The sequence below is a fragment of the Melanaphis sacchari genome, unplaced genomic scaffold (assembly GCF_002803265.2).
Source record: "Melanaphis sacchari strain LSU unplaced genomic scaffold, SCAv2.0 Contig27_pilon_pilon, whole genome shotgun sequence".
In the NCBI taxonomy this organism is placed as follows: domain Eukaryota; kingdom Metazoa; phylum Arthropoda; class Insecta; order Hemiptera; family Aphididae; genus Melanaphis; species Melanaphis sacchari.
Genome location: NW_020271152.1, coordinates 3,050,084 through 3,072,585, shown reverse-complemented (window position 1 = coordinate 3,072,585; position 22,502 = coordinate 3,050,084). Strand labels below are relative to the sequence as shown.

At 28.6% G+C, this 22,502-nt stretch overlaps 4 protein-coding genes across 6 annotated transcripts; 2 read left to right on the top strand and 2 right to left on the bottom strand.

Annotated features, from left to right (window-relative positions):
• The first annotated feature begins 5,867 nt into the window (after nt 1–5,867).
• Nucleotides 5,868–7,367, top strand: LOC112595397 (zinc finger protein 567-like). Its single transcript, XM_025340569.1, has 2 exons — nt 5,868–6,168; nt 6,234–7,367. The coding sequence occupies exon 2, from the start codon at nt 6,389–6,391 to the stop codon at nt 7,241–7,243; it is 855 nt and encodes a 284-aa protein (XP_025196354.1). The 5' UTR covers nt 5,868–6,168; nt 6,234–6,388; the 3' UTR covers nt 7,244–7,367.
• Nucleotides 7,368–7,687: 320 nt separating this feature from the next.
• Nucleotides 7,688–12,742, bottom strand: LOC112595412 (signal recognition particle subunit SRP68). 2 transcript variants are annotated; one of them, XM_025340610.1, is made up of 12 exons: nt 12,632–12,742; nt 12,164–12,298; nt 11,492–11,558; nt 11,313–11,426; nt 11,093–11,249; nt 9,511–9,632; nt 9,145–9,328; nt 8,851–9,078; nt 8,634–8,780; nt 8,383–8,528; nt 8,053–8,296; nt 7,688–7,997 (listed from the first exon to the last, which is right to left on the bottom strand). In XM_025340610.1, the coding sequence occupies exons 2-12, from the start codon at nt 12,249–12,251 to the stop codon at nt 7,749–7,751; spliced, it is 1,746 nt and encodes a 581-aa protein (XP_025196395.1). In that variant the 5' UTR covers nt 12,252–12,298; nt 12,632–12,742; the 3' UTR covers nt 7,688–7,748. The 2 variants fall into 2 exon arrangements, with proteins under 2 accessions (XP_025196395.1, XP_025196396.1); XM_025340611.1 differs by lacking the exon at nt 12,632–12,742 and adding an exon at nt 12,403–12,511.
• A 498-nt stretch (nt 12,743–13,240) lies between these two features.
• On the top strand, nt 13,241–19,082 carry LOC112595404 (pyruvate dehydrogenase phosphatase regulatory subunit, mitochondrial-like). 2 transcript variants are annotated; one of them, XM_025340589.1, is made up of 16 exons: nt 13,241–13,269; nt 13,377–13,626; nt 13,689–13,816; nt 13,885–13,988; nt 14,062–14,325; nt 14,391–14,661; nt 14,716–14,840; nt 16,126–16,322; nt 16,675–16,829; nt 16,946–17,085; nt 17,341–17,370; nt 17,457–17,605; nt 17,750–17,954; nt 18,023–18,292; nt 18,380–18,552; nt 18,665–19,082. In XM_025340589.1, the coding sequence occupies exons 2-16, from the start codon at nt 13,397–13,399 to the stop codon at nt 18,921–18,923; spliced, it is 2,700 nt and encodes an 899-aa protein (XP_025196374.1). In that variant the 5' UTR covers nt 13,241–13,269; nt 13,377–13,396; the 3' UTR covers nt 18,924–19,082. The 2 variants fall into 2 exon arrangements, with proteins under 2 accessions (XP_025196374.1, XP_025196376.1); XM_025340591.1 differs by lacking the exons at nt 13,241–13,269; nt 17,341–17,370 and having other exon boundaries at nt 13,291–13,626.
• LOC112595405 (60S ribosomal protein L13) lies at nt 19,071–22,433 on the bottom strand. The gene is made up of 5 exons (XM_025340592.1): nt 22,323–22,433; nt 21,826–22,103; nt 21,584–21,763; nt 21,384–21,518; nt 19,071–19,251 (listed from the first exon to the last, which is right to left on the bottom strand). Exons 2-5 carry the CDS (start codon nt 22,069–22,071, stop codon nt 19,132–19,134), a joined length of 681 nt encoding a protein of 226 aa, XP_025196377.1. The 5' UTR covers nt 22,072–22,103; nt 22,323–22,433; the 3' UTR covers nt 19,071–19,131.
• Nucleotides 22,434–22,502: the final 69 nt, after the last annotated feature.

Genomic DNA, 22,502 nt, shown 5'->3' with positions numbered 1-22,502 from the left:
TCTTTGTTTTAGTTTTACTTATAAAATAAATGCATGTGATTTATGTATTTATTTATGGTTTACTTGAGGTAACATGTGTTTTTTTTTTTTACATTTATACCAAATGCAATCTTGAAGATGTCTATTATTTACTATTTTCTATCTTAAAATCGGTAGAAGTGTTATATTTATGTCACTCTGGTTCCAGATATGATCTTCCTAAGAATTAGCATTAAACTGCTATTCAGGCGGTTTTAATTGTTCTTCATTACATCTTCATCTTATTATTTTTCATTCAAGTAATTTCTAAATCCATTTTTGTTTTTTTATGTTTTTATTAAATTAAATTAAAAATGTGTTTTGTTTAATTTTATTTTAAACATAATCAACATTATATATATTAAATTCTAACTAATAGTATACCTATTTTTTGAGATCGTCCATGGTATTTATAACACCTGTTTTTAAATTTTAATACTTAATATGGGAAAAAATTATATTAAATTGTTTACCTGGTATCAATGTCACTACATAATATTGTGAAGAAAGCAAGAGAATTGCAAATGATCCAAATCTGTATGTTAATATATTATGCGTATATAATTATAGTCTATAGATAACTGTCTGTTATCTGACCAGGTGTACATATTTGGTTATGTTGTCCACAGTGGTCAATATGTATGACTTGAAAGAGTGATAGTAATGGATGTAACAAGTTCAGTTGTTTTTCTACTGTCCTCTAATACCTTAAACGATTTAGGTACAATATATTGATATGTAAACGTCAATGTTTCTTAGCAATTGTGTTCGAGGAAACCTAAGTTCTTGGGTTGCAGAGAAATTCCCTCCATAGTCTTGCGAACGAATTATGTTCCTAAGGTTATTTAATACGCTTCAAACGATCATGTATTCTCAGGAGATTGGAATACAACGTTTATTTATCGTATTATTTAAATATTATACTTGGGTAATAACAAATAAGTAATACTATCATCAATGTTTAATAAATTAAAAAAAAAAAAACAGACCCAAGCACGTATAGTGGTGTACTACATTTTAGGAGCTCGGTAATTAATAGTCTAGTTACGTGGTATAAATCAATTTAATTCTTTTTAATATTGCGTATTTTAAACGCTTAAAATTTGTACATGTTTCTTACTTTGACCACCGAATACAATACAATTTGCGTAGGGTTGGTGTCTTTTTATTACGTTCGTTCATACGATTCAAATACGATCGTCGATCGTCTAAAGCTGCCTTAGGAAAGACTGGTAATCAGTATTCTTAAATTGAGTCAGGATGAACCCAAAGTTTTGTAAACAAATAGTTATGCATAATTTTTTAATTATATCCATATCAATAAGAGTAGTGAGATATTTAAATATTCAAAAATAAGCACATTTTGCTCATCATTTCTCAGCAGTGTAAGTAATAAGTAATAACTTACCGTTATAGAGGCTGTATATAAGTAATAATTTGTAACTGTAGTCTGTAAGACTACACTACATCTCCGTCTTATTTTTAGCATAAGACATTCAACGGTTCCAATTTTGTAATTTTTTAAATAATCTCAATAATAATATGAGTTGATTTTATTAAAATTAAAAGTAAAAACATTTATGTTTTCACATGGGTTTTTTACGATATTTTTTTGTTCAAGCAAGTTATAAGTAGATATGTAAATTAATACTATTTACAAATTGTAAAAATGTACTTTTAAATAATTTAAGCTTGGAAATAGATTGATTTTACCTAACTATTAAAGGTTAATACAGTTTAGCAGTTTGAATAAAAAATTGATATTATGTTGTAGGTATATGTTTGCAAGACAAAAAATACCTACATATTATTCGGGTGTGGCGTCCTGAAATTATTCTCACTTCTGTTTTGACCGCCCATGGACTCGATGTCTATTGTAGTTGTATTCGATCGCACGCGCAATAAACCCGATCCGGTGTCAATAAGCTAAACGCATATTTCCAACTGTCGCACCAATAAATTGACTCGTCCATCATGTTATGTACCTATGTAATATCGATCTATTGGCGTTTTCATGGACAGCATATGACATTCGTGTACTAGCACCGCGATACTTGGATATTATTGATACTAACAATTAAAATAAATATTTAAATTTTTTATAGTAATTCAAAGACTTAATCATGTCAATTTGAAATATTCTACTATTACTTAAATCTATTATCATTATTTTCTAATTTTCTTTATGAAATATTTAGATTAATTTTAAGTTATTGTAACTATTTATTATAATTTATATATTACATAGGAAAAATGACCTATAGAATAAAAACCAAAACGATTTAGTCAAAGCCATACCAATGGATAGAAGGGAATGGAGCAAGTCGCAAGTGTCCTAAGGACGGGAAAAAAGTTAGTAGGACCTACTTTTTCACTTTTATCATTAGTTCATACTTTTGGTTCATTATGATCACCATACCTACCTATACAATAAAATATTTTCCCGAAAAATGTGTAATCCAACTTCCAAGAAATGGTAATGTAATAACTAGAGTTAGGATGTTGACGACTTTTGCATTTTTTTTTCCTTTTATTTTGTACAATGCTATCCTTGCTAAAAATTTGTTTTATGCTCCCTTGATGCAGAATATTCTAATTTTATTTTGCATTTTTTTGCATTTTTTGCATTTTTAGCTATAAATGCATTTTTTTGTTTTTTAACGTCATTTTTTTAACATTTTATGTCATTTTTTCATCTTTTAGGGCATTTTTTGTACTTTTTATACAATGTGGGGCATTTTTCACAAATTATAGATTTTAGGGCAAATGTTACACAAAATATGTTACGTAAATATTTTTAATATAATTTTTTTTTTATTTATATTTTACTTTTTAATTTATTTTTAATATTGAAATTTATTTATAAATTATTTAAATGCTTCTACTATTACACCCATTATTATACCCATATTTCTAATAAAAATTATTATTTATAAATAAGTTTTTTTACTTACTTAATTACAGTGGCGTATCCAGGATTTTTTTTAGGGAGGGGGCACACACTGTCTAAAATTTTACCATATATACTACCTACTACCAAAAACAAAAAAATAAAATGAACCAAATATTTTATGTTTATAGTGCAAATAATTTGTTTATATTTTCAGTCAGTCATTAAGTTAATATATATATATACAATGTACATAATAATAAATAGTAATGGTAATTTAATAATAAAAACGGGTTAATTCCAAAAAAATTATAAGTGTATGTAATGCTGGTATAAGAGTATTATTGTAGTATGCGTTCGTGCATACAAATAAATTTTAATCTTTAAAACAAAATTTAGTAAATAAGGCCAATGAGGGGGGGCCATGGTCCCCATGCCCCCCTGGATACGCCACTGCTTAATTCGTATTTTAGATAACTTTTAGGTCATTTTTTGAAGTTTTTAGGACATTTTTGTGTGTTTTTTAGGTCATCAACATCCTAATTCTAGTAATAACACAAAAATAAGATAAATAAAAATAAAAATAAAGAAGTTAAAAGTAATGGGAGAAGTGGCCAGACTGACATAAGGGACACAAGCCTTGTATGTAATTCCGGTATTAAAAATTATTAAATGTACTTGTTCTCGTGTTATACTTTCCTCCTGTTCTTCGAAGGGTTCTCGAGATCGTGATTCGAGAACATGATCAAATACACCGTTATGTAAATTAGATGGTAAAAGAATCTGTACTAACAATAAGTATTTTGGGCATGGACCTTACCTGGTTCGCCGCAGTGAATACCTGTAGGCTGTCCGCTGTAGTACGTTCCTCGGAGAAAGATGCAAGGTGACACAAGTTACGATACGACTTACGAAAAACTTAATTTTAAATAAGAAAAACAACTCTGATTTAACTTATAAAAAAAGGAAGTTCAGCTGTCGCTCGTAGAATCTTGTGGTGTGAAGTGTATGGTGGGTTTTGAGTAGGTAGAGCTCTTGCTCGATTGTCTGGTGCGCCTGCACTGGTAATTTTGTCGGTGCTCATGCACTCGATAGTTTGGCTGGTGCTCATGCACTGGAGAGAGAAGACGACGTGGTCAAGACAGCCAGGGTCGCAGGCGGCTCCAACAAAGGCGTCTGCATCCTTAGAGAAATCGGCTTTTTCCCCGACGACGGAGAGCCTCATTGGACTATCTCTTGTCTCTGGCGGCACACGAAAATAAATCACACGTTTTGCGCCATATTGTCACAATAACATGTGAATTCCTACATGACCAAACAATGTAAATCGTTTCTCTCATCAGTGACCAATAGGGATTATTGGTTTTTATTGAGGGCTACCTGCGTGCGACAACTTTACCGTTATTTATTTAATGAAGTAATAAAATATACAATAAATTATGTGTGAGCATATCATTACAGTAATAACATAGATATCTATTAAGTATTATTACTATTATAGTTAGGTACAATAAAATAATTCAGAGTTCAAGCATTCGGTGTTAAAAAACAATTCAAATTATTAACGTTTTTCACTTAATATTTTAATTTTAATAAGTTTATTTAAATTGAATTCATTTATTTTACTTGAGTTGTTATTTATACAGTTCAATATTTAAATTTTTGACATGAATAAATGGAAACGTTTAAATGGTTTTCAATATAGAACAATTTCGAGAGCACATAAAGAAAAAGAAGAAAATGTGATTAGAAAAACTTCAAAATGAAATACTCATTTCAAAATAAAGGTCCCTAAGTGAAAATACTTATAAAATGTAGTAAACATAATTCTTATTGTATTTTCATAAATACTTGGTTTTTTTATCCTGCTGTAAAACAGTAAATTACCAATTCAGTTTAATTATGTACATTAGCTCATTCTTGGTAATATATTATAAATACAATTTCATGATTAATTAATATAGACTTTTAAACATACTTTTGTTTTATAACCGTCAGAAATTATAATTTTAACTAAATTTATGATATTACAAATTTATTAAAATGTAGAATATATCTAGGTATTTAATTAAATATTATTTTACTTGATTAATATATATATATATTTGTTCATCAATATTTAATTTTAATTGATTTAACCTAATCAGAAAGTTCATAATGAAACTAAGATAATAGTTATGTTTACTTTTACAAGTTTATACTTATTACTAAATCATTCCTTCAAATTTGGCTTAAATGATTCCCCACTTTGTACACTTAGTTTAAATAAAAGTATCTGTGATCATATCTACGTAAGTAATGACTAATCAGTATCATATACACTCCCATATTGTAGTATCGTATTGTTTATTTGTTCACTGCACAGTACGTTATTATTAAGTCATTGATCATTTTATTAAATAGGTACTTTTGTAAAATAATAACAATTTTAGTTAACGCATGACTCATTAAAATTAGCTCCCCGGTACAATCGTGCCAACGCTGGCCAACCTTAATACGCCAATCATGGGGTCACAAAGCAAAGAAATATTTAAAGGTGGTCCCGGACTCGACTTGTCCGACACACATTGGCAATCGAGGCCTGGATTAAGACATCCGAGTCCCTAGCCTCTGGAAAAAATTAAATTTCATAACGTAGGCACTTTTGAATATATTTTTTTAACTTTGCATATTATGTACCATATCAATTATTATTTACTCGTTATAACTAATTATTTATAAATGAGTAATTTATTACAATAATAATTATTAGATTAGAGTTTCTACAGTAATAATAATTTCCTTATCGCATGACATAATATTATGATGCAGTACGTCGTCCAAAAATATAGCGCTCTGCGCTCATGTAAACAATTATTGATTATACATTTTATACTAATAGGCTGTTTTTAGATTTCGACTTCGAGTAAAGCGAAAGATATTTTATTTTTCAGATTTAGCCATCTTTTTGTAGGCTCTAGGCACAGTGCCTACAGTGTTTAATATGGTTATAAGTTTATAACACATTCTGTGGTCATAATACGGGCATACGGCCCTGATGGTCGGGGACAATTGTTGGAGTGTGTAAATGATGGTCATCGTAATTCAAACAATAAACAACGAAATATGGAGCTCGTCATTTATATATAAACAGTTTGCTTTGCCAAAGTCGATCTTTTTTGGGACGAAGGGGCGCACGCGAGTGTTGGACGAGTGCGTATTGATAACGAGATCCGGAAGGGTTGTTTGAAAGGGCGCCAAAATGCTGCTCATGGAAAGGCGTACGTATGGTTTTTTTTTTTTTTTGTAAGTTTAATACTTTATTGATTATATGAAATCAACGCAGCCATCTTGTATCGCGTTTTCAACTTTCCGTAATTATCGCAGCGGCGGTCTCGGACGTGAGTCGTCCTGTCCACGGAGGAACGGTTTTGAGGACGAGCGTTCTCACTTCTCGTATTTATTGGACACTATCGGACAGACAGACGAACGACAGCCACGATGACTTCCACGTTCCGTTCGAGCGACATACTCCAGCAGATGGACTTCGCTATGATCGGCACTCACTTTGCTTCCGGTCCGCTGCAAATCGACCAAGATTTCGCGGGCATCAGCGGGGTGCACTTCAACGGCAGCGGGTCGCAACAGCACTACGCCAACGACGGCGAGGTGACGCTGCAGCCCAACGGTATGCCGCCGTCGTGGCAGAGCATCGCTGCTCCTGGATCGACCGTTGCCGATTACCTGTCCCACTTGCCGGCTACGCTCACTTTGCACCATTTCCTCAAGTACTCGGGTGAGTCGATCTGCAAAGACGTGCGGAACGAAACAAAACCACCAAAGAAGAGGAAAAAACAAGGCAAACAAGCGAACGCCACCGCCGCACCCATCAGTGACGGCTGTCCGCCGCCTCCGCCTCCGACGACAACGACACCTCAGGTCAAGCCTAAACCCGGCCAGATACGGATAACGAGCTGCGCGGATGGCACCACTATGTTTGGGTGTCCGGAATGCCGAGCCGAGTACTTGGACAAGCATCTGCTCGAGGAACACCTGGGCACGCACGCGACGGAACGGCGGTTCGTGTGCGACATCTGCGGCGCTGGGCTGAAGCGCAAAGACCACTTGACAAGACACAGACAGAGCCACAGTTCCGAAAGGCCATACGCCTGTACGGTGTGTGGCAAAGCGTTCAAACGCAAAGAGCAGTTGACCCTGCACAAAGTGGTACACACGGGTGAGAAGCGGCATGCTTGCGTAGAGTGTGGTCGTGCATTTTACAGAAAGGATCACTTGAGGAAGCATGCCAGAAGTCACGCGGCCAGGAGGGATAAGAGTAGTGGGCAGACGTGTTAGGCACCGCTGTCGGTCAAAAGTAATGAGTCAAACGCGAAACGTTTGTCAATTTGTAATTAATGATTTTCATCTATATACATAATATTGTTATAATATGTATATTATTTAACTCTTGTAACTACTGTCGCTTATAAACTAATATTAAATTATACGTGAGTGCATTATAATATACCATTACCATATTTATTATGAATTTGTAAATATCATGTTATTAGTCTTTATCTATGTTTTCCTTAATATTAAAATACATATGTTATCAAAACAATGAAACTAAGTTCATTAGCAGTAATTTATTATAATAATGTATACAATTAATACATAATATAGAAAAATTAATTAATCATTACTTTAATGATGTATAATTATATATTATTATTATTTGAACAAACTTTTAATATTTAAACTATGTTGAAAGATAAAATATTTGACTATACAGTATTTTATTCATATTGATTTTTGGATTGTACAAATTCAAAAATATAAAATGTGTTTTATTATTGAGCGTTTACTTTTTTTTTCCACCCCAACCCCACAGACCTTTCACAAACCCGGAAATTCCTTCTTTATTAGCTGGGTCAGATATTGGTTGTTGTTTCTTGAACGCGGGAAGTTGTACAAAGTTTAATGCAACATCAAAGAATAATGGCTTGCATGGTATTTCTTCCATTTCAGGTGGTACTTTAATAACATTTGGATCTTTACCCAATACACTCGAATCTTCATAGTATTCGTCCAAGCGTTTTGTCAAAGGCATCTAAAATTTATTCATATTTGAATTAAAAATTATGTTAAATATGTCAAATAATTACCTTTTGAAGTTTGGCATTTGTCAAACTATCCAATTCTTCCTCGTTATCTTGTTCGAGAACACTTTGAGCATGAGCACAATATTTAGAAGACTCAATGGTGTTCACCAAATTACTCAATCGTGTCTTCAAATCATCATCGACTTGATTAATAACTGAAGATATATGATGCAATGCTCGTTCATACATAGCCATTGTATCCCTCCAACGGTGCAGAGTACTTAAACTCTGACCAATATAATAGCATCTAAAAAAAAGAAAACAACCAAAATTTAGAATAAGATAAATATTATTATATAGTAAAGTTTTATGACAAAAGATTTTTTAATATACCTAAATGCTTTGTAAGCTTTAGCTTTAATGATCAATTTTTCTTGAAAATCAGAGTCGTCTTCCAAACCAGGCAATTGTTGTTCTTCCAAAATATTTTGTATCAAAATTTCATACAATCTAGTTATGTCTTGAAGTTTCTTACTCCCCTATGTTACAATAATAATTATTAATAAATAATAAAGAGGATACAATCAAAAAGAATGGAGTTATTTGAGTATCAATAATAATTTTAAACACCATTATGAACTTACAATTGTTCCTTGTTTGCCTTCATTTTCTAATGCGCTTTCAATCAACAACAAATTACGCTGTATTGATCTTTCCAAACGAATGAATGACAAATATGTATGAAGATACTGTAATGATGATGCCGAAGAAGTTGAAGAACCATCCATTTTCTGCAAACAAATTGTATAATAATTAATTTAAACAACATAAATCAAAATTTAAATTATTTTAAATATTGACCTGTTCAGTTTTGATGTCATCCCTTATTGCTAGCATAGCATCTTTACAGTCCATTAAATGTTGTTCTAATGAATCACTCTTTTCAGCTAATGTAGTGCATTTGTCCAACAAACTATTAAAATCCCGGTTTGCCAATAAGAAAGTCCTTACACGAGAATTTTTTACAGGCACCGTACGATTTCTCCAAGTTACTTCACTTAATGAGTCTCTTGTTTGTGCCATCAAAGTCTATGTAAGCATATAATTTATTTAACTAACTATGATATCCTTATCTTACTAATAAAAATAACTAACATCTAATGTCACTAATAAATCCCCTTGTGCTTGATTACGCAAGTGTAATAGTTGATTAACATCTGTCTCGTTGCCAATGTTATAAGCACAGAACCGTAAGCTTGGTTCTAATTCTTCATAACGATTTCTATACAAAATAGCATCTTCTTCATTTAGTGCAGATGCTAATTTTTCATAAATCATTCTGAAAAATAAAATTTGTTAAAAATTAGTGACAACATTTTATGTTGATAATTGTAATCCTAAATTTCACATACAGTTATTGGATATATTATACATTTAAATGTTAGATATTAAATAATTAAAAACGAGTTTCTTTTCAAAATTTCAATAACAAACAAGTAATATTTAAAATTTTTTGCTTACTGAGCTTTCTTTAAATTTTCAATGGCTGGCTTCCACTCTTGTAATTCAAATTGCAACATTCCTTCACACCAAGCTACATAAGCTTGAGTTTCCAATTGAGTTCGAGCGTCAAATTTTTCCGACTAAAATGTATTTGTTTTCATTAAAACATATTATAAAAAAATATGAAAATTTAAATTATTCAAACATCTAAAATTATAATTTTTTTTATTTAAATACTATGATTAAAATATGTTAATTACTTAGTATTGTATGATCAATTTTTAAATCTTTTGAACATAAAGTATAATATTCGAATGATAGTTAATCAAAAAATATTGTTTGTTAAGATAAATTTGGTACTCCCCTATTATTACCAACATAGTTAAATATATTATGATGATTTTATAGCTAAAACTTTATTTTTAGATAATAATTATGAATGTCATACTTATATAAATTTATAGGGACATTTCAAAATTTAAATTACTTAGGTGCAGTACAATGAGTATTTTTTATTTTTATTAAATAGCTACAAAATATTTTTAGCGACACTGTTTTAAACAATAGTAATTAAAATCTTAATAGGTACTTTTAAAAAATACAAAATAAAAATATATTAAACAAACTAAAATTAATGGAATTAAGTATTTTAGAAAATCTGAAAACATTTAAATGGTTCTCACTCTATCAATTTTGAGTTAGAATTATTACAAAAAAATTCACTCAAACTATGGTATCTATCATAAATCAATATAATTATAAAAAAAAAAATGATGAAATATTTGGTTTAAAACTTAAATAAGTAGATACTAGCAATTTTTTAGTAATCAAATATATCTACAGCTTCTTTAGATTATTCTAGATTGATATTGGTAACTTCTTTTCAACATTTAGTATCATGATATCGTTTAGTCTTTTATCACCCATAGTAGTGCTTAATCCTTATATATATATAAAAGAACAGGCTTTTTTTATGTTACCTTTTTGTGACAACACTATTTAACATTTTCAATTTTTTTTTTTCACAAGGTTGTACCAAAAACTCCTATAAGTGATCGATTATTCACAATTTAATTTTATTCGTCATAACAGTCATTTTGAGAAAGCATAAATTACACATGAATGAAGTTGAGTAATTCAGCTAGTTTAATTTTAAGTCAGTAATGGTTTATTATTTTTACAGGTTAATTGGGACTATTTTATAAGTAAGAAGCACATCTTATTTCCTCTCTTCCCAAATGACACCACTAATAATGATCAATCATAAAATTGAATATGAACTTCATAAAGAAGAGTAATAAATATACAATACAATTATACAACAAATAATGTATTATATACTTGTATTTTTACATGAAATATATCTTTTTTTTTTGTATAGTATATATTTTATGATAATCCAGTATTAAATATTTTAAACTTTTTTTTTTTTTTTAAACTATTTTATAAATAAACACTACTCACAGTTTGGAAACCTCTGTCTAGGCCTATTAATAAACCTTAAATTTAATTCAACAAACTCTAGCTAAGAAATTTAGTGTTACCCAAAAATATGATAATAATTTATACTAATTGATATATAATATTAAAAAAACTCTACTTCACAAAGTTTTTGAAGTTGTATTGCATAACTAGCGGCTTTTCTTAATCTAGATACCAAATGGAATTTTTTCCTTGGTTCTGTATTAGCTTCAACTCGTAGTTGCATTGCATAACTCCACGCTCTTTCAGCCAACATCAATGGAATGTATACAGCCCTAAATTAAATAAATTATTACTATTAAGTAATTGACTATTTTTATTAACGTAAATATCTTTACCTTTCATCTGTCAGATTGGTTTCCGTTACATTTTTTTTACGAAAATGTCTACGATCTCCTTGTTGTAAATGCATAACTTTTCGTAAACGTCTGATACGTCTGGTGCAATAACCTCTATATATTAAAAATTAATAATTAAATATTTTTATCCAAAAAGATATTAACTATTTAATATTTACCTATATCTTTGATAATCATTGTGCCTTAAGCCATGCTGCTGTTGGGCTTCTTTAATAATCTTTAATACTGTTAGAATATTATTAAAGAATATTTAAATTTAAATAGTAGGTACCTATTTTTTTTTTAATTTCATTTAACTTAATATTAATTAAATACATTTTACAAATAAAGAACCACTGTTAGGTATGGAATATATCCAAACAGAAACATATCTTACACAGTATTTAAGTTAACTAAATTCTAGTTTTATCACTAAATTTATTTTTAATCATATATAAACCATTAATCAGCCATAAAATATAATTAATAAAGAATGGAAAATAATCAAGTAATTATTGATATTTTATATAGTTTGTAATATTGATGAATCGCTATAGTTTGAAGCTTTACAAAAGCGATGATGCGTCTCAATAAATTTAGATAAACAAAAACAAAAAATAAATATTTTTAAACAGAAGTAGGGAAATTAACTATAACATGTCATAATATTAATTTGGTAAGACGTAACACATAAAATCCTTGATTACATAAGTTATCATTTTTATTTTTAGTACACGATGAGGATAACTGTTTTTAATGTTGTTTATTTCTGTACATTAAGCATAAAATAAACAATATACAATTTATACTTTTAAAAACCGTAATTTAATTAATCAATAGAAAAAGGATACTTTCAATTGAAAATATGGGAATTTTCTTTTCTTCATTTTCTGGTACATTCTCCTTGTTACCCTCGTTGGCTAAAATTTGGTTTGACATTGTACCAGGTTAGATATAATGACAATTATTGTCAATTTAGTCCCAAACTAAAATTATAATAAATCGATAACAGAAATTATTAATATGATTAATAGTTACAAAATATAAAAACTTTCAAACTTATAAAGTCGATATAGATTAAAGTAATTACAAGATATAAGCCAGTAGGGCACTGTGTGTAGAAGTTATTATGGTTATTAATTATTATACAGAATAAAACACACGTTGACAACTTTCGAATTATATCTTACATAAACGTGTGATAAATCGTAAAATATTTAAACTATTAAGTGTAAAACCAGATAACAATTTCTAATTTCATAACGTTATAAATATTACTGTTACAAGTCATCATTATAATCAGATGTTCCAGTACTTACGTGTAGATGTAGAAAATGTCAAATAGACTTCGAGTATTCACTTTTTAGAATAATTATAATTTAATATAATATAATAATTAATATCAAATAATAATTATGGTGTTGATAGTAAATACGTGTAGTTACAACAAAACTATAGGTATAATTATTATGGTATCAGCGCTTAATCAATGGTATATAAAGGTATGATTGGTTACAACAGTCAGTTCTTCCCATGATACGCCATTCAACATTCAACAAAAACTGGCGGCCAAGTACATACATGTATTAATGTATATAATATGTCTATGGACTATGGCTCGAAGAGTAATTTATTTTACTTTTTGCTGTGGTCTGACAAATGGCAATCTTGATTATTTTGGATAAAATGCATTTGTCCAGTGTTTGAATCCATGATACACTTTTATGTAAAGCCGTGCTTGAATCTATTTTATACAATTTATATATATATCATCAGACTAGGTTATCTCGTTATTATCATTTTATCGGTATTACGTTTATCAATTTTAAATAATTGCTGGACTAGACGACGACTTTGAATTGAAAATTAAAACATTTAAAGTAAATGCAAATTCAATTAAAATAAAAAATAAAAATGGAATAAAAATCGTTTTGTGATTTTTTACTACTTGTCTGTGGTAATATCTATAGTTAACGTTTTATAAATAATTTCAAGCTAAAATATGATCGCAGATGCCTGAAGTTTTATACTGTTTAATGCGTAATGTATTTTACTCACTTTTAGGTCTGTGAACGATTTCAAATATGTTCTTGACTAGATGGCAAAAACGATTGTACTTGAAAAAGTTGAATCGTTGGTCTATTAGTCTCAGCAATTGTGACTGTACCCGTACACATTCTACAATATCTCATGAGCCTGTACTCCCGACTCAAGCTCAAGTTGTGATATGTGGTACAGGAGTAGTTGCCAATTCATTGGCCTACCATTTAGTGGAAAATGGGTGGTCAGATATTGTACTCATTGATCAAGGAAAGTATGTATCTTATTGAATGCTAAGTTAAATATTTTGAAATGTAAGTTCCATTGTATACTTAGGCCATGTGGAGGGACATCACACTTCGGTTCAGGAACTTTGGGCTTATTCAAACCAATTGCTGAACGTAATATTATTAAGTATAGTATTAAGCTATACAGACAGTTAGAAGCTAAAGGATATGATATTGGTATGTTATTCTTAAATATAAGTGTTGCACATTAATTTCTATAATATTAAAACTAAATTTGCATTTAGGTTTAAAACAATGTGGTAGCTTAAATTTAGCTCAAACTAAAGACAGAATGATAGCTTTAAAACGAAGAATTGCTTATAGTTCACCAACTGGATTGCACTGTGAAGTAGGATAATATTAGTTTTAGTTTTATTTTTTTGAATACTTTTTAATTTGCTTAATATTTATGTTTTTGTTAGATGTTGGGAAAAAATGAACTTAAAAGGTTACATCCATTTTTAAATACTGATGACTTAGAAGGTGGAGTATGGGTACCTGAAGATGGAGTGGCAAACCCTCAAGCAATATGTAAATCCTTAGCTAAATTAGCTTCTGAAGGTGGTGCTCATTATGTTACTAACTGTCACATTGAGAAAGTTGTCACCGAAGAAGATCGAATTAAAGGTGTGCATACTAGTCGAGGGTTTATCTACTGTGAATATTTTGTGAATTGTGCAGGAATGGTAAAACAACAATAATTCTGATATGATATTTAAAATAAAGGTTAATGATAAATTATTTATTTTAGTGGGCAAGAGAAGTAGGGAATTTGTGTTCTCCTAAAGTCAGAGTGCCTGTATACCCAGCAGAACATTTTTATGTTACAACTAGTCCATTGCCCGGAATTGGTGTCGATTTACCATGTATTAGAGATTTTGATTCTCATATTTATGCCAGAGAGTATAACTCTGGATTCCTGGTAGGCGGATTTGAAAAAACAGCTAAACCTGCTTTTCTTAATATGAAATTAATTCCACCAGATTGGAAAAAAGATATGCCTTTAGATTGGAAACATTTTAGTAAGTAAATTAAAATAGTGAATTATGATATAGTTTAAATTAAATTTGTTTTAGTGCCATATTGGGAAAAAGCTATGTCTCGAATCCCAATTCTTAAGGATGCTGTTTATCCAACACTAGCAAATTCTCCAGATACATTTACACCAAATGGAAAATGGATTTTGGGAGAAACACCAGAAGTAAAATATTTTAAAGCAGTTATCGAATATTGATAAATAGGCTTAGCCTAACAATCCTAAAAATACCCAAAAATTAAATTAACTTTATTCTATATAATATTAATTGCTAAATTCAAATTTTTAAACTTTTAACTATAAATATAAACAAGCTATGCTTTCACAAATAAAATATATTATTTATTTAATAATTTTTAATTTTACATGTACTTTCATAAATATTCTACAGATAAATAGGTGAAACTATAATGATACTTTTTTGATATAAAATAAAATAAATTTATGAATGGATATGGCAAGTATCCAAACACATTTAAAAGAATTTTAAATGCAACCAAATAGAATTAATAATGTATATTTAGAAGTTTAAATTAACAACACTTACGTAATATATTTGTACAATATGAAATAATTATGTAAAAAATATCCAAAAACAAGTAAAAAAGTCTTAAAAAGACAATATAGGCAATTAGTTATATAGTCTGAATTTTAATATAATACTAATTTTGAGTTTGATTAGTATTCTGTAAGATTGATAAAAAAAAGAATGCAAGTTTTTAAATTCCTACTTTTAGTTATAACTTATAATTAATATTGTTAATATTAATTTATAATGTAAATTAGTTATAAAGTAGTTTTTATATGAACTTACATAAATATATATGGTGAAATCTCTCTTAATAGACACTTCTAAATAGTGAACAATTTTTAAAGAATGGGAACATTTTCACTATTTGTCTTTAGAAAAATGTCTTTACTGGACTGTCTAAACAATATATACTTTTATGGTTAAATTTTGATAATTTTTATTGTAATTATTATCTTAGTATATTTCATTACAATGTGAATTTTACACATTATACTATTATTCTTTATCTTATCACGGCATGACATTGCTGTCTCATTCAAAACTAATTTTGTTTTAAAAGATAATATTTATAAGTATAATCATATATACAAATAATATAATAATAATATAAATATACATATGTATTTTGATATTGTTAATTTTTCATTTAACTCCCTTTCTCTCAATAAAAGATAATATTTTTAGAATCAAGAGTTTCCAGTATTAATAGGTTTTACTGTAGAAGTTAATGATCAATAAGTGATGACACAAAAAATACATAATGTGTAAGAGTATGTTTCACTTTAAACTTTCATGTATTTATAATGAGCCAACTCTATGCGAGTGTAACATACAATAATTATCTGTATTGAACAAAGAGCTGATCAATAAAATATTAATTATTGTTGAACATTAAAGTGACATAACAATTTTTTTTAGATTGACAACTACTTTGTAGCTGTTGGAATGAATGGTAACCCATTACAAGGAGCTGGAGGGATAGGAAAAGCAATGGCTGAATGGATTATAGAAGGAAAACCTACACAAGAACATTTAGCTTTTGATGTACAACGATTTTTAGACCTTCATAATAATAGAATGTATTTACAAGAACGTACAAAAGAAGTAGTTGGCAGGTATTATTTTTAAGTAGTTAACTTTATTCTATAAACAATATAAATTATATTTTTAGTATAAATAATTAAAAGTAATAATGGTATTAAATTATTAAATACATGTATGTAATTTAAATATTACATTTATAGTATGTTGTACATCATTTTTATCATTATTTAAAAATGAAATTCTTTTACTTTTTAAAAGAACCTATTTAAGAAGTTAAAATGTTTTGAGACTTAAAGTTACTATATAATCTAATGTAATTATTAAATTTTAGCAGAAAAAAATTATGATACTTTTATATTTTATTTTAAATCAAATGTGATAATTTAAAAATGTAGTACCTGATTTATAATTTTATTATTTAAGACACTATTCAATACCATATCCTCACCAAAATGAATATAAAAATGCTAGAAAATTACGATGTTCACCATTGTTCAGTGTTTTGGAAAAAAGAGGAGCAGTTTTTGGTACTCGAATGGGATATGAACGACCTTTATACTTTGATACAACATACAATGGTAAATAAAAATAAATTTAAACAGAAGTATTATATTATTTTTAAAGATAAAAATTAAGTGTTTTTATATTAAGTTTAATTTTTCAAATGTAATGCAGGATTAAATATTTTTTATAGGAAAGGGATCTCCACCAGAAATGCCACCGGGTACATTTTACAAACCAAAATTCTTTGATTTTATGTTAGAAGAATATTATGCTTGCAGAGAAACTGTTGGTATTATAGATATGTCTTCATTTTCTAAAATGAAAATTCAGGTATTTTAAAATAGCATTTTTTATTTTTTATACACAGTGGCGTGTCCAGCAAGGTCTGGTAGACTTGAGTCTACTCGGGTATTGAACCCTTATTCTTTATAATTTACCAAATATGTGTATACAGCACACTTTTTTATAACCAAGCCTGTCCTGTATTTAAATTCTGGACACACTTTTGTTCATGTATAATCTATTAAATGTCTCTTTGTGTAAGACAGAATATCATATAATAATTATTTTTGTATATATATCAAGGGAAAACAAGATATTAATGAAGAAACAGAGGTAAACACATTATATTTTATGTGAGACAGATTAAAAATTTTGGATTTACTTATACCTAAAATTTTCTTATAATTCAATATTTTCAGTCTCAATGTAATGGTGTTGTTGAATGGTTACAATCTTTGTGTACTAACGATGTAAATATTCCAGTTGGTGGTATTGTCCACACAGGAATGTTGAATGAAAGAGGTGGTTACGAAAATGATTGTTTATTAGTGCGTGAACGAGAAAATTGGTAAGAAATGAAAAAAAGCTTCTTTATTAATAACATTAATTATGCATCTTACTATGTTAAATTTTTAGGAAACAATTTTTGACAATATTCAAATACTTAATATACTTCAACTAATGATTTTTTTATTTAATTACATACTTACAGTTATCTAATGGTGTCACCAACTAGCCAACAAACTAGAGTTTTAGATTGGCTGAAAGACCATTTACCAAAAGATGAATCAATTCAGTTAGCAGATATAACTTCTATGTATACTGTCGTAAATATTATTGGTCCTAAAGCAGGTGCTTTAATATCTGAACTATCACAAACTGATATTGACATTAATGTACAACCTTTCACTTATAAGGCAAGTTAATAGTTATTTTGAAATAAAATACTACTGTTAAGAATTCAATTATATAATTGTATTTTTAGACTGTCAACATTGGTTACGCTTCTGATGTTATGATGATGGCTTTTACACATACTGGTGAACCTGGATTTTGTCTGTATATACCATCTGAATATGCACTGCATGTGTACGATCGTTTAATTACGGTTGGATTTGACTATGGAATTAGGGATGTTGGAAGTTTAACTCAACGGTTTATGAGGATTGAGAAATTTATACCATTTTGGGCAGAAGATTTAACTCGTGACACTACACCATTTGAAGCTGGTTGCAATCATGTTGTAAAACTTGATGTATGTAATCGAATGCATTTTAAATTATTATTCACATCCATATATTAACATTTTAATAAAAAGTATTCCATCTTTCTCCTTTTCCAGAAAGAATATTTTATTGGGAAATTTGCGCTACAACGTCAAAAAGATCAAGGAATTACCAAGAAACTTGTTATGTTTATATTAGATGATTTAGACTCTGATAAAGATATATGGTGTTGGGGATTGGAACCTATTTACAGAAATGGTAAATTTGTCGGAACCGTAACGTCAGCTGGGTAAGTGTAATTAAAACTATTATCATCATTAAACTACTTTTTATGAATTAAAATTTTCAATGCATATACATAATAATTTATTTATAGAAAAAAATTATTTTTTATATTTCAGATATGGTTTCACCATGGAAAAATTAGTGTGTTTAGCATATATTCGTCGACCTTTTACAGATAATCGTAATAGGAATCATATGGTCATCACAAATGATTATATATTGTCTCCAACAGCTAAATATGAAATAGATATAGCCGGAACTAAGTTTTCAGTTACTCCCAAAATATATACTCCATGTGTAAACATTAACATGCAGAAAGTATTAGATGATTCACAATATGTGCCAAAAGTTATTTCTCAAATACCTAGGAACTAAATATTTCTTAATCAATATTTTAGTATTTAATTTAATTTTGAAATTTAAAGAATAAGAAGTTATACAAACTGATGTAACTGGCACCTATTATAATAAACAACTAAGATTCATATTTTTGATATTGTATTTAAAAAAATAAATAACCAATGTTAAGTTTAACGTTTTTATTGAGTTATTATTATAAAAGTCAAACAAAATATACCACCAATCACTTCTTCTTCTTTCCTTTACCCTTCTTTTCAGCGGCTTTTTTGGCGGCATCAGGGTTTTCAGCAGCTTCTTTGGCCTTCTTTTCTTTAATACCAATCAATTTAGCTTCAAGTCTTGCCTGTAACCAACCATACAACATTTTTAATTACCCACATACACAATTGAGTTATTGTTATTATGTAAAATAAATTAATATAATAGATTCAATAAAAATGTTACTGTTCTCCAAGTTAGGGTGGTTTTCATAATATAACTATATTACTATAATATAACTATATATAACTATATTTTATGGTAAGAATATACATGAACACATATATAAATATTAAAATAACAACAGTGATATAATGTTATTAATAAATTATCTAAATGGTTGCATGTTATGTATGTAAATTATAGATTTCAGTATATTGATCTGTTGACTACAAAGCTATATATAAATAATAAATATGAAACAAATTTTGCATTTTTACTTATAAGCTGAAAGCAGTTTAAATAATTAAAATTTTTTCAAAAAAATGAATACTTTTTCTATTTAATGTTATTATGAAATTAAATAATTATTAAGTATTGTGTATTTACTGTTGTTTCTTTGTTACAAAACATGAGGATTCTGAGTAAGCTTTTTAGTAATTACTTTTTAAACACAAGTTTGAAATAAAGTGAAATAGAATTCAATGCTTTTTCAAAAGGTCATACACATAAATAGTGAACTTCTAAAAATGAAAATCTATGTTTTTACTTCATATTTATATACTATATTAAATGAGTTTGATTAGTTAAACTTTCAAATAAAATAAAAATAACAGAATGATTCTATAAGTGCATACCACAAACTGTTTAGAAAGGATAAAAACTAATTTATTAGTTTCTAGAAAAAATTATCCAATTTATATTTTAAATATATGATATAATATTATATTTAATTAATAACACAATTATTGTGCTTAGAGAGAAAAGTAGTCATCTTTTTATTTAGTAGGTTTTAGTGAATTATACATTAGTTGTGATCTGAGTGCACATAACTTTCATTTGACTTTAATGCATATTTCTGAGGTTTTTAGAGCATATAAAATGGGCCCTAGTTATTAGTAATAATAAATAATAAAGTAAACACTTAACTACTGCCTGCCATCTTAATAATAAGTAAATTTGAATACCTCGTGACTAAATACCAATTTCTTTGGGTATTTTTGACGTGTTATATTTAATGTGCGACAATTGCTTGAGGAAAAATCATAAAATGATTTTTTTAAGACATAAAAAATAAAATGTTAAAGGTTAGTTAGTTATTCAAATTGTACTCTAACTTTCAAAGTGAGTTTAAAAATTATAAAAACATATTTTTTTTTTTTTGGATTTTTCAACAAGAAATTGTCGCACATTAAATGTAACATATCGAAAATACCCTAAAAAATTGGAATTTATTTACGAGTAACAAGGTATTCAAGTATTTTTGTTAAGATAGCAGGCAGCAGTTAAGTATTTACCTTACTATTTATCATTACAAATAACTACAAATTATTAGGGTATCTACTATCAGTCAGATTATGAATGATGTATAAACACAGCGATAAATGTTGTTCAAATAATGTTATTTATAGCATAATAAAATAGGTGGTACAGTTAAAATAGTAATTACATATATAAAGGTAACACAAATTTGATTATGAAAAGGGTTAGTTACAAGGTATTGTAGTTAGTCACAGTATACATAACCATTAATAACACTAATTTTATTTGAGTTACACACGAAGGATCTAAAAAATATAATTTTAAAAATCTTTTATTTTCACTAACATAAAATGTAAATTCTCTTCAGTCATAAAAAAAAAATTGGACAGGCCATAAAGTGATTGAATTAATACCACAGTTATGCATTCTATAGTAGTATTAATTCAAATTATGTCTTTAAGATAGTTTTACACAACACCTAACAAAAAGTGTTGAAAAATTACTAACCTATAATTTAATTTTGTACAGGTTGACTCAAGAACTACTCATGTAAAAAACCATATGGTAAACAGTAGCTCTTTTAAGGATTGTACATTTAATAATCTAGTTATAATATGAATAATAAACATGTCAATTTGTTCTTATTAATATTTTTGAAAGATACAAAAATTTGTTTATCAAAGCAACAAAATAATTGATAATTTTGCACACCTATGACTCGCACGTTTATAAAATAACAAAATGTGGATTTTAAAAATGTGCATTAATAAGTACTACATTATATATTTTTCTTACCTGGCAAATAGCATTGAAAGCATTAAACTTCTTTTCTTCTTCAGTGATAGCTCGAGCTTCAGGTTCTTTGCTGGCAGATTGTTTAATGGGCAATACATCTCCCTTCAATTGTGTAGCTGTCTTGCATTCTTCTACCTATATAATAATACAAAATATTAGTAAAATCGAAAAAAAAATTATAATTATATTGGTATACGTACAGTAGCTTCACCCTTCTTAATCTTGTTGGTCTTGCTCTTGAGCGGGAACAAAATTAATTTGGAACGGTACTCCTTCAAACGTTCAATGTTCACTTGTAATGATTCTACACTTTTGTTTCGGCGCCTGGTGTCTACAGCAATGCCAATGGTACGAGCATAATGTTTATTTAAACCAGCACCCTGATAAATGGTGGACATAGTTTAGTAAATATTTAATATTCAATATTATCAAATAAAATTACCTTAAGCTCTTGCAGAGTAAAACCACGACCAGCACGAACTTTAGTATGATACCGTAATGTGGGGCAATGTACAACCGGTCGCAAAGGACCTGCCGCTGGTTTAGGTGCCAACGCTTTGGCCTTCTTGATACGGTTCTGGTGGCGCCTGTATTTACGAGCTGGTTGATTGAACCAAGTCTTAATGTAACGTTGCCAGTCTTTGTGAAAATGCCCATTTGGGATCATATTATTTCCACTTGGAGCCATCTTGATGACCTTAGTTGTTGACTACCTGTATCCTAAACAGGGACAAAAGATGACTATTAGGTTCAACTATTGCGGTTATGATCACAACGAAAGTACGGTGTAATAAAAAAAAAAAAAAATTAAAAAACATCCACGAAGGACATTAATATTGATTTGACGCGATTAATAAAATATGCTTAAACAAAATTGAGATAAATCAAAGCTTTGAGTTACAGGATTCAAGCGGATAAAATAATATTGCATGTACTTACCGAAAATGTAGGGAATCAACCACGAACGAATAGAAAAGGAACGTTGTTTGTATTTAGTAGCCGTAGCTGTAATTTGTAGTTGATAGGAGTTATCGGCTAACCTCAAAATAACACGCATTAATTATTTTATGTTGCCCGCGCTGTTTTTACAATATTCGTCATCAAATATTTTTTTATAGC